This window comes from Miscanthus floridulus, chromosome 6 (genome assembly GCF_019320115.1).
Source record: "Miscanthus floridulus cultivar M001 chromosome 6, ASM1932011v1, whole genome shotgun sequence".
In the NCBI taxonomy this organism is placed as follows: Eukaryota; Viridiplantae; Streptophyta; class Magnoliopsida; order Poales; family Poaceae; genus Miscanthus; species Miscanthus floridulus.
The window spans coordinates 96,130,545-96,143,192 of record NC_089585.1 but is presented as its reverse complement, the minus strand read 5'-3'; the positions used below and the strand labels follow the sequence as shown (position 1 = coordinate 96,143,192).

At 49.4% G+C, this 12,648-nt stretch overlaps 1 protein-coding gene and 1 pseudogene across 1 annotated transcript; one reads left to right on the top strand and one right to left on the bottom strand.

Annotated features, from left to right (window-relative positions):
- Nucleotides 1-2,474: 2,474 nt before the first annotated feature.
- Nucleotides 2,475-4,979, bottom strand: LOC136460858 (uncharacterized). Its single transcript, XM_066460404.1, has one exon. The coding sequence runs from the start codon at nt 4,977-4,979 to the stop codon at nt 2,475-2,477; it is 2,505 nt and encodes an 834-aa protein (XP_066316501.1).
- A 3,983-nt stretch (nt 4,980-8,962) lies between these two features.
- LOC136460857 (mitogen-activated protein kinase kinase 9-like) lies at nt 8,963-10,267 on the top strand (annotated as a pseudogene).
- The last annotated feature ends 2,381 nt before the right edge of the window (nt 10,268-12,648 follow it).

The following is a 12,648-nucleotide window of genomic DNA, read 5'->3' as shown; positions in this document are numbered from 1 at the left end:
CAGTGGTGATTAGATTATGCTAAATTCGCGACAAGATCTAGGAGCAGTAGTGGGATTCTACTCTTTTATTAGATCTAGGAGTTGTTTAGGCTGTCATCCAAATAAAATGTTTGTTTTTTATGGGTTTCAGCAATAGAGACGGTGATGGTGGTTCTTCTGTTTTTGTCACTTGATCATCTTACTTTAGTGATTGCTTCCATGGAGAGCGTGATTGGCAATGGGTTTTGTATCCCTAGTTTTGTTATTTGGCTGTAGTTCATGTTGACTTTTTTTGCGGTCCTCTTGCTTTCCCTCTACCTCAACCATGGTGTGCCGACGTTGATGACATATTTTTTAGGCTTGTGGTTGCGTTGATGGATGGCAGCGCAAGAGTATTTTGGATTGGGCTCAAAGCGTGTCCTCCCTAACGTTCTTTCAGCATTTTTGGGATACATTGTTTGGGAATTGGGTTGAATGACTACTATGGTTTTTAGGAGCCACTAAGAGATCTGGGTTCATCGAAAATTTGGTTGGCTGTATTTTAATCCTTGTTTACACTAATGGTATGATCAATGGTGACAAAAGACAACACAATGTCGCCATGGTTTTACGATGGATGTGGTGGAGGTGAAGACTTTGTCAAATTTGATTGCTGACATGGTATTTTATTTAGTGGTTCTTATTTTTCTTAATTTAATGGGTAAATATGCTTGTATGTTACAATGAAATATACAAGTATACAACTTATTGTGTTGTCTTCACAACGATTTGTGGCTCAGAGATTTAAACAATACATCATGAAATCAGAATTTGTACAACGTCGCTAAACACGCGAAGCATGTAGTTCTAACTCGTATGAGCACGGGTGGTGAGTTTGGGTCACATACGGGATAAGGAGGGGCCTGAGGGTATTGTGGGAATTAAAAAAAGACAGTTAAAAGAATCCATTGGCCCCGTTCACTTTTATATTAGGTATATAGATAGATAGATTAGGTATGTTGAACCGTGATCTGACACTTAAATTGGATGATTTGTGCATTAAACTCACAAACACGACAGTAGTTTGATGGTGAAATCCCTATATCTTATATAAAGCTATGGTCATAAGTTCAATTCCCCATCTTCACATTTAAATTCTTCTATTTTTCCCTTATTATATAAAAGACACAGAAAAAAGAAAAATCGACAAAAGGAAGAGGAGAAAAAAAGGGCAAGACGATGAAAGAAATGAAAACAAACAAAGTGAGAAGGAAAACAGAAAAACCCGACAAAAAGAAGAGGAGAAAAATGGGCAAAACGACAAAAGAAATGAAAACAAACAAAGAGAAAAGAAAAAACAACAGACAAAATGACGGCGACACGGAAAAAATACTCCCCATGTCTCTAAAGGAAGTCGTTTTGGATATTGACACGGTCTCCAAAAATAACTTTGACCGCTACTTTTTCTATAAAATATAGTCAATATATATTTTTATAAAACTATATTTCTAGATGAATTTACTTACATCACTTTCATATTTTCAAACTCAACCTAAAGAATTTATTTATAGTCAAAGTTTAAATTATTTGACTTAAAGACAATCTCAAAACAACTTTCTTTAGGAACATGGAGGGAGTAGTATGCAAGGTTGATTGATGTCCCACTGTGCCATGACACAACTACCCAAATGGAAGTCCAACTAAACCCACTACATAAGAAAATCAGCCCATGCTTATAATAACAAACAGTATAACTATGCGCAAGAAAGAATTAATCTCATATAGAAAACTGATTGAAGATTAATTCAGCTTAAATACATTATAGATGGCTATTGTGTAGTTACTGTGAGGTTGAGAAAGATAGAAGATGATCCACAAGCTCGTGTCGTGTGGTTCTGCAGCTCCAAACGATTGAACCAAGAAGCCGAAGAGAAGTGAGTGAGAGCCGACCTTGAAAGCGAGGAGAATAGGGGAGTGAGTGACGAAAGAAGAGTTCAAGATCGAGGATGCAACTGACCCAGGGAAAGAAATTTTCTCTAAGAAAATTTTAAATTAGAAAAAATATATTTATTTGCTTTAAATTTACATTCCATCTTTTCTTGAAGATTGCATCAGAAAATAAAATCATCTAAAAAGTAAGTACGCAAATTTATCGGTGATCATCTATAGTTTTGCTACACCACTACTAATGAAACCGATATCGACAAAGAAATGCCGCAATTTGCGATGATAAGATAATTTTGAATGCAAATCGAGATCGAATCTCTCCCAACCTTCTAAATTGGGTGATCCGAGATGCTCTCGTAGTCCCGTTAAAAGGTACTAGAGACCATCTGGTATTCACCTGTTCTCCGCGAACGGAACAAGGTGGTGCCAGCCAAGGCACCAAGCCTTTGCTGAAGGGCCAACAGCACAGCCAGCGACGCTGCTCCGGACGGCACCACGATGTCCCATGCGACGCCAAACCGATCGTCCAGAGGGCTCGCGTACACGTTCGACGGCTTCAAGCTCGGCACTTAATCCCGGCTCCTGACCACATCGTAGACGTGAGGCATCGCGCGAACGACTGTGCCGCCGACGTAGAACCATGGCGAGACGGCTCTCACTTTGCCACCCGAGAACGCGTTCATGGCGACCTGAGGGAGGAGGAACCCGTCCAGCGCCAGCCCCGCAGACGAGACGAGGTCCTCCCATAGCGTGGCCGGCTCTGGGCCGACGCGAACGGCGAGGGAATCCTCCCGTGCGGCACGGCGGCTGTTCGCCATGTGAAGAACGATGGTCAGTGCCCCGCCGAGCAGGTACAGCGGCAGGCATACCCAGAGCGCTCTCCTCTCGGCTGCCGCCGCCGCCGACGTCCCGTCCTTGCTCCGGCCGGCAGCCGATCTCCGGGCAGACCAGGCTAGTTGAAGGAGGCGTAGCTGCAGTACGAACGCAATCAGCGTGGGCACCCTCAGCATCGCCTGCTTCAGCCCGTACGGCACTTTCCTCTGGAACGGCGCGTACTCGGTTCCCATGCTCACGAACAGAGCCTCGGAACTGATCACGAGTGGCGCAACGTAGCCCATGGCCAGGACGACGAGCATGGTGATGGACGTGGATGCGGACGCCTCGGGGCTCCTCTTGGCGTGGAGGATCTGCAGGGCCGTGAAGATGCACGGCAGCGTCGTGGAGACCACCAGCATGATGCTCTCCAGGTCCATCCGCGAGATCGACGCGGACACCTGCTCGGCGTACATCCCGAACAGAGCAATGTCCATCTTGCTGAAGAAGAGAGGGTCTGTCTTGGCTCTCAGGCTGCTGATCACTCCCCTTCCGTGGCCCTGCGCCTTTGCATCGAGCGAGGCGAAGTGAACGGTGATCAAGATCTGGCAGTCAGTGGAGCCTTCCAGCTCTTGGCAGCCGATCATGCACAGGACGCCCTTCTTAGGATCATAAACACCCTCCGCTGTGATCAGGCGTTCTTCTATAGAAACCGGGGACGACATGTTCATCCAATTCACACGTGGAGGAAGATGACGTGTGTATATGTCGTAGCTGACCTTCAGCAGCTCATGCTCCATGTCGACCTTGGCATGCCAGGGGCTGAAAGAACCGCCGGCTGGTAGCCTATCCCCGTCGACTATAGCCGAGCCAATCGTAACGGGGTAGGCTTCTCCATGCTCCGACCCTCTGTTCTCCATGTGGAAACGAAACTGGAAGTCATGGTAAGAATAGTTGGCAGACGGGAAAGTCCCCTTATTAGCCTTGTTCTCATGGCTTCTCAGCACATCAGCGAAATAACGCTGCTTTGCCTCGTCCACCCTTGTGTACGTGTACTTGACGTCTGAGAAGGTGTCTCTGTTGATGTCGAAGTCGATGCTCGACGCCGATACCGCACCGGCAGCGGCGGCGGCGGCGTTGCTTGCAGTTGCAGCAGTCCCTTGGCTCGAGTTCCAAAGCATTCCGGCTACAATACTCCGCTCCCGAATCGTCCAGACGGCCGGGAACCAGAAGCTCATCCCGATGCCGCAGTCCTGCTGCTCCTGCACCGCAAGGGACGTCGGCCCCGAGCGCACCACCCGGCACGCCCTGAGGCAGAGCGTGCTCTGTGTCGAGTCCCAGCGCCCTTCGGCGACGACCGCTGCCTCCTTGACCACAAAGCCTGGCCGCAGGTACCGCACGCCCCACAGGTTCGTGTTGTTGGAGAACGTCGCGTACAGGCGCACGGCGCCGTCCGCGGTGCACTGCACCTGGCCAACGTGCATGCGCGGCTCCGGCAGCCGCAGAAACGCAGGAGAGGTGCTCGACGCGGGCACGCTACCGACGTGCTGCAGCTTGTACGAGCTCACGAGCTGCTCTCTGAGATGAGCGCACGAGAAGCTGGCACCTAGCACCTGGAGCGCGCCTCTCACGGCTGGAGGCGGCTGCAACGGCGGGCAGGATGCACGCTGGCCGTACTCGTAGCTGTCGCCTTCGGCGTAAGAGACGAGGGTGATGGCATCAAAGCCGGCGCCCTTGAGCTCGCCGGTGACGAAGGGGTCCTTGAGGCTGGGCGGGCTGGGAAAGCGGAGGCGGAGGACGACGTCCGGAAGGTGTTTGGGCCAGCCGTCGCCCATAGAGTAGGTGCCGGAGCCGAGCATGCAAAGCTCCTCGGAGGTGGAGGAGTAGTAGCCGTCGAGGTGGAAGGAGACGGAGTGGGCACCTCCCGCGAAGCGATCTCGCCGATGGGCCGCCACGGTGTGGAACGCGCGGCGGCCGGAGAGGGTTAACGTGGCGCCGACGTGCATGACGGTGGAATTGGTGGTGCTCTGGACTTGGAGTGGCAGTAAGGTGAACGGGCGGGGAGGATGAAACAAGCGGTCGTCGCTCTCATCTTTAGCGAAGTGGATGTCTTCGCCGCCGAAGAAGTAGCCGGAGCTGAGCTGGAAGGAGTGGATGAGTGGCAGTGTGTCCTTGCCGGCGGACACATGGCCGGGCGCGGGGGAGGGGATGCTGCACAGGGGAGAGTCCGTGGCAGAGACGGCTGAGGAAAGCGTGGCCATGGTTAGAAGGAAGCAAAGCCGATAAGTGGCCGGGTGGCTGTGATTCTTGGCTGCCGCCATTTTGGTTGGGAGGAGGACCGTGGCGGCGAGGTGTCTCATCGGGATTCAGAGTAGCACCTGTGTGTGCGGTGTTTATAGAGAGACGACCGCTGGACCGTGAAGAAGCGGACGGAGTGGACTGTCGCCTGTGTGCAGCACTGCTGTCGCCGCCGCCTGCTACTCAGATTGCGTACGTGGCTCAGGTCAGATAAGGCTAGGCTAGGCATATTCACCTCGGTCCTCGTGTAGTCGTGTACCTCCCGTTCAGTGTACTAGTCTACCAACGACCCAACGGTTGGCCGCTGTAGCGTCGAAGTCGAAGAAATCCTACCCACGCGCCCTCCACGAATCTTCCAATCCAATTTCCCGTCGACTTGATAATGGACCGTTGGCAAGAGAAAATCCACGTACAGTAGAGAAATTAAACGGCGTTGAAACCACTCTAGCAACCGGAATCAGAATTTGGGCAGAACGGCAGGAATTTGGGAGAGAATTTTTTGAAAAGAAACACAGAAGAACCTTGGGAGCCAAGGAAATTGTGATTTTCAGAATAGAGTTTAAGCTCCTGTTCACCGGCTACAACCGCCTATGGTGTTATATATACTCACGGTACTCTCTGGATTTGGTCAAGCCCAATACATGGCAATGACCCACTCTCCTCTTCTCCACTAAGATTGGGGTTTTATGTCACTGTTTCAAGAGCTTATGAGACTCATTTCATCCCATAAAACTTTTATCTATCTCTCTTCATCAATACTATGACACAGTAGCTTATTTAATGCCCATGAAACTCCATTGAGACTGATCTAAGGCGCATATCTACCAGCCTATTTACCAATACCAGGGGCGACGGCAAGGGTATTTGATTTCCCCACAGAATGAAGTGCCCTGCCCAACACCTCCACCCTCTGGCTAGAATTTTCATGTTTAAAGCAGAGACCATAGGCAACCTTCGTCTTCGCGTAGGTTCTGTTGGGGCCCTTGCCTCGGCCACCTCATAGGCTTGATGTAGAGTATACGCTTGGGAATTAGTGGTTGTGAGGCTTAATCTAGTTAACAATTGTTTGGCCAGTTCGCCATCTGATACCATTGAATCAAAATTTCCACCCATGCTTGAATACATTCATTGATAACCCACACTGAGTTGTCAAGTTTACATCTGGATAGAGCATCAATAACCATATTTATGGCCGCCTTCTTGTATTGAATAATAAATAATGTTAGATCCATGAGCTTTACCATTGCTTTGTGTTGCAACTTAGATGTGATTCTTTGGTCACTCAAGTAAAGCTCTTGTGATATGTCTTTTATCACAATGCATTATGCTGCAGGTAAGGTCTCCATTTATCTATAGTCATAATATAGCCATGCACTCTTTTTCATTGACAGAGAGAGCTAAGTTCTTTCAGTTGATGAGGGGTTTACTTAAATAAGCCACCGGACGCCCTTCTTGCATAAGCACTACACAAACCCCAAGGTCATAGGCATCAGTTTCAAGCACAAATATTTGGTTGAAGTTTGGCACTGCTAACACTGATGCCTTACTCAGAGCTATTTTGAGTAGAATGAAATCCTGTTGAGCTTCTAGTGTCCACAAGAACTTCAATCGTTCTTTAGCATCAGAGTGAGTAGTTTTCTAATCATGCTATATTTTTTAATAATTTCCTGTAGCAGCTAGTCAGGCCCAGAAAACCACTGAGCTTTGACATTTGTAGGAGTACACTAATTATTGACTATGCCCACTTTAGATGATTATGTAGATACTCCTTGCGTAGGTCATGGATTTTTTTGCAAGAGAAACCGGTTTACACATTACAATGTTGTTTTATCGTAGCCATACCACACACTGGTTCAAGAACATGAGCTAGGGTTTCAGATGTAGTAGCATATACCTTATAATCCATTCCTTCTATTAGATCACCTCTCACCTTAGTTGTATTCAAAAGAATTAAGACTGGATGCATATATTACAAGATTCTTTTTTTAGACAAAGTATAGACATAGGCGTTTACAAACATGCATGCACTTAGATTGATGAAGTCACCAAACACCTTGGTGTCACTGACCATATCTCCTACTATTAAATGTATAGCGTTATTTTTTTGAAAATAAATCTTGAAAACAATGTGACCACATGTGCTGAGTTTAGGACTTGAACTCCACAAGACATAATAAGTACATAACCATGTAAGCTACATTACATATGTTGCTATGAGGTTTCTTGATAATATCATTATTAAAATAAAAATAGTACCATAGACATTTATCTAATCTTAATTCATGACAAAATTGTCCTAGGACAATAAAATATCTACATGTGACATGGACAATAAGAGTAGGAACCTTATTTAATTTCTATGCATCAAAATGACTCTCACAAAAGGCGTCAACCCAAACCTAAGATGAAGTAATCTAGGAATAGAACATGACATAATATAGGTTTTAATGCATGGAGAAATGGCTTATTGTATACTTATACGCAAATGATTCTTTGTCTGCATTACAAGGAAAAATGACCAAATTAGATACGAATGATGATCCCTCTTACTAACATTGTGAATCTTGATTATTATATGTTTCATCAAAGCCCATGCATAAAAAAACTGTTGTTGAACTCCACTAAGTTATAAAATTAGTCAAAAAGCGGAGCAAGACATATATCAAGGAGATTGTAGATGTCATATTCTAGCAAGGACGAAAACTTATAAATAATAAGGTAGGACACATGAACCGGGTTTTGGAATTTGGACCATGCACCTTAGTCATCCTAACAGTTTGATGACGAGCTATGCTTGACTAAATTTGTTACGAAAATTGAGGAAGCAGACAAAAAAATGTTAGCTACACGAGGTCATGGCATGACGCTTGTGGCAAGCAACGCAAGACCGGTCACATCAACAAACTCATGGATTGACTGAGATAGATACTCCTACGGAGTAATGCACCTACAAGGCTACAAGGACCAAAGAATTTATACTCTACTTCCCCGTCCCTAAATAACTATCATTTTTTTCCTATCGTAAATTTAACTAGATTTATAGAAAATACGTGCAACATTTATTTCTCTAAATAAATTTATCATGAAAATAGATTCAACGATCAATCTAATGATATTACTTATGTACCATAAATATTAAATTTTTTTATATAAAATTAGTCAAAGTTATTTCTCAAGAAGCGCGAACGATAGTTATTTAGAGACAGAGTGAGTATGTCTCTGGGACGAGGAACAGACAAGTTTATGTGACTACATTTAACTAAATTCACTAAAGTAGAAAGGAGAGGAAAAGACAAATAAAAAATTCTATCCAGAACCACTATATTTGCCGAGATTGTCTAGAACATGACAATAACTGGAAAATAAAAGGACCCACCGCACCATTAGATCTTATGATGATCTAATTGTTTAGACTAGAACAAATAATTCATGTCTAATACTTCCTCAGTTCTTAATTATAAGATGTTTTAACTTTTTTTAGATACATTACTTTTGTTATATATCTAGACATAGTGTATGTCCAAATGCATAGCAAAAGCTATGCATTTAGAAAAGCCAAAACGACTTATGTAATGGAGGAAGTACAATATATACATATGCCAAGAGGACCCAAAAACAAAAGAAAAAACTTACACAATTAGATTTTTTATGATCTTTTTTATCTCTTACGATCCAATAGCCTAGATTAGAGCAAAGAGTCCATGCCTAATACAATTATTTTTTTTGACGCAAAGGACTGTGGGGGAGATCCCCATAGTAGATTTTAATATATTATAAAAGAGTTAAATGCATCATTGATCCGTTAACTTTTGTCCATGTTTCACTTGGGTCCATCAACTGTGAAAGTGGTTTTTCGGATCCATAAACTTTAGAAGTGATGTATCTCTAGTCCATACCCCTTCGTTTCTTTTTTTAATCTGACGTGTCAGTCTATAGTGGCGCTGACATGGCCTTGGAGGCAGTTGTGGCTCACGTGAGCAGTAGACGAGGGCTGGTTAGTGTGCAAATGGCTCTGACATTCAGAGAGAGGAGGCTTCGACGTCCGCGTCGTGAGCCAGCGGCGAGTTCCGGCTCTCGGACTTCGACAAGCTCGCCGTGCTGGGGCGCGGGAACGGGGCACGGTGTACAAGGTCGCGCACCGCCAGACGTCGGCGCTGTACGCGCTCAAGTTGCTGCACCGCGGCGACCCCAGGGCCGCGTCGGAGGTGGACGCCCTGCCGCGCGCCGACAGCTCGCCGCACGTCGTGCGGCGCCACTCCATGCTCCCCGCGGCGGCCCCCGGCGACGTCGCGCTCCTGCTCGAGCTCGTGGACGGCGGCTCGCTGGACGCCGTCGCGGCCCGGCGCGGGGCGTTCCCGGAGGCCGCGCTCGCCGAGGTCGCGGCGCAGGCGCTGGCCGGACTGGCGCACCTCTACGCGCACAGCGTCGTCCACCGCGACGTCAAGCCGGCAAACCTCCTCGTCAGCGCCGCCACGGAGGTCAAGATAGCCGACTTCGGCATCGCCAAGGTCCTCTCGCGCGCCGACGACCACTGCGCCGCCTACGAGGGCACCGCCGCGTACATGAGCCCCGAGCGGTTCGACACGGAGCGCCACGGACACGCCGACCCCTGCGCCGCCGACGTGTGGAGCCTAGGGGTCACCGTTTTGGAGCTCCTCATGGGACGGTACCCGCTGCTCCCCGCGAGGCAGAAGCCCAGCTGGGCGGCGCTCATGTGCGCCATCTGCTTCGGCGAGCTGTCGTCGTGGCCAGACGGCGCAGCGTCGCGCGGAGCTCCGTGCGTTCGTCGCCGCTTGCCTGCAGAAGGACTACACCAAGCGGGCATCTGTGGCGCAGCTTCTTGCACACCCGTTCGTCGCCAGAAGAGACGTCGCGGCTGCGCGACCGCCTAGACTACTTCTTGCGCACCCGTTCGTCGCCAGAAGAGACGTCGTGGCTACGCTACCGCCTGGACTACTTCTACTTCCAGGACGGCACCTACATGCCCTCACTCGCGCTCTTCGGTGGCCACCGCCCGCTCGTGTTCCTCGACGGCGCCGACCCATGCCACGCCGTGCTCAAGCGCTGCGGGCCGGAGCTGCACGCCAGGCTCGCCACCGAGGTCCGCGCCGTTGTCCCACCGCCGGGCACGACGATCACCCTGTCGGACGTGGAGAAGATGCCGCTGGTGAAGTCGTTTGTGTGGGAGACGCTACGCATGAACCCACCGGTGGAGTTCCAGTACGGGCGCGCTGCGTGCACCCCACTTTAGAACCTTGTATATCTCCAACCAGGCCGAATTAGACTTTGACACTTTAAGAAAAGTTGGAGATCTCACGTAGCTCTACAACATTTGTTACTATCGCTTGTGCAAAAACTAAACGGATTCGGAGTTAAGAGGGGACAAAGATTGATGTTTCCGTGTATTTTTGCGGTAGTATTGGTACTTCCTCTCCCTGGCGCGCACCCTCGTCCGAGCAGGCGCTCGCGCTGTTCCGGCTCATGCTCCGGCGCGGCGTCCCTTGCCCGAACGCCTTCACGGCGAGCTCCGTGGTCAGGCCAAGGCCGGCAGTGGCCAAGCGCAGGCCATGCATGGGCGCGAGGTTGCCGTGGTCGTCGAGCCAGAGAGCAGCCACGGGAGCCGGAGAGCAGCCATGGGAGTCTCGAATGGCTTCATGGTCCTCGATGGAGATGCCGTTGACAGGTCGCTGATGAACAGCGCGGCGTCGCACGACGGGACACGGTGGTGGAGAGCCACGACGCGGCATATGAGGTGAAGAAGGGCGAGATGGTGTTTGGGTACCAGCCGCTGGCGACGCGCGACGAGCGCGTGTTCCAGCGCTGCCGCGAGTTCGTCCCCGACCGCTTCGCTATATGTTCTGACGACGACGAGCGGTGGCGGATGCTGGAGTACGTCGGCTATCTTGACCTCCCCGGCGGCGCTGACGAGGAGGTTCGCCGGCTTGACGTCGCGGTGGACGATGCTGCGCGCGTGGTGGTGCGCCAGTCCGGCCAGCGCCTGCGCCGCGACCTCGGCGAGCGCGGCCTCCGGGAACGCCCCGCGCCGGGCCGCGACGGCGTCCAGCGAGCCGCCGTCCACGAGCTCGAGCAGGAGCGCGACGTCACCGGGGGCCGCCGCGGGGAGCATGGAGTGGCACCGCACGACGTGCGGCGAGCTGTCGACGCGCCGTAGGGTGTCCACCTCCGACGCGGCCCCGGGGTCGCCGCGGTGCAGCACCTTGAGCGCGTACAGCACCGACGTCCGGCGGTGCGCGACCTTGTACACCGTGCCCCCGTTCCCGCGCCCCAGCACGGCGAGCCTGTCGAAGTCCGAGAGCCGGAACTCGCCGCTGGCTCGCGACGCGGACATCGAAGCCTCATCTCTCTGAATGTCAGAGCCATTTGCACACTAACCAACCCTTGTCTACTGCTCACGTGAGCCACAACTGCCTCCAAGGCCATGTCAGTGCCACTATAGAGCGCCACGTCGGATTAAAAAAAGAAACGAAGGGGTATGGACTAGAGATACATCACTTCTAAAGTTTATGGACCCGAAAAACCACTTTTACAGTTGATGGACCCAAGTGAAACATGGACAAAAGTTAACGGATCAATGATGCATTTAACTCATTATAAAAAGAAGTACAAAGGTACAGAGCTTACAAACATGTCTTAACTGAAAGCATCAAGCCAAAAATAAAAGGAAGACCTCAAGTCATCCCTAAACCTAAGCGACTGCAAAAGACATTGATTCTTGAAATTGGCTAACCAAATGCTATGAGTAGGATCCCTTTCTCTGAAAGACCTTGTCATTTCGAAGTTTCCAAAGCTCCCAGGCTGCTATGAGGGAGGCTTCCGTAAAGAATTCCAGGTCATGGGCTTGATAGGCACTTGCAAGACGTTCTGGCAATGAAAGGCTGATGTCCCACTTGAAGCCGATGGTTGCCCAGCATTGTCCCGCGAAAGGACATTGGAAGAAAAGATGATCAATGTCTTCTTCGGCTCCATAGTTGCACATGATGCACAAGGTGTCGTCATGGATGTTAAGATTTCGCCTTCTTAACATTTGAATTGGTGTTTAACCGATCCATCAGAACGAGCCATGCAAAAAACTTTATCCTTGGAGTGCATGACTTCCATAGGATCTTGTGATAGGGATGCGCCTCAATGCCACTAAATGCAAAGGTATAGAATCTGCGGCTGGAGTAGCTGGCCCCCCAAATCAAGCTCCAGGAGTCATTGGAAGCATCATCATATTCTAGGTTCTCTAGATGGCTTTGGAGTTGCATAATCTCATCATAAGCTTGTGCCGATAAGGGCAGTGTAAAGACTGCACTTAGGTCCTCCTCCATCATCATGTCCCAGACTAAGATAGTGTTATTTTTTGCGAAGGAATACAACCGCGGATACTCTTAAGATAGTACCGAGTCCAACCAGAGATCATCCCAGAAGGTAACTGTGGAGCCATCTCCAAGGGTGCATCTTGCAATGCCCCTATAGATGGTGCTGAGCCTCATCACATCTCGCCACCAGAAGGAGCCCATCTCTCGACATGTATGCGACACCTTGTCCGCATAATACTTATCCCACACAAGATGAACCCATGGCACATCTTCTTTATTGTAAAATTTGTGAAGTTGCTTGAGCAGTAGT

Bases quoted from the DNA above. Each gene is read 5' to 3' on its own strand.
- LOC136460858 (XM_066460404.1), bottom strand. From the start codon at position 4,979: ATGGCCACGCTTTCCTCAGCCGTCTCTGCCACGGACTCTCCCCTGTGC.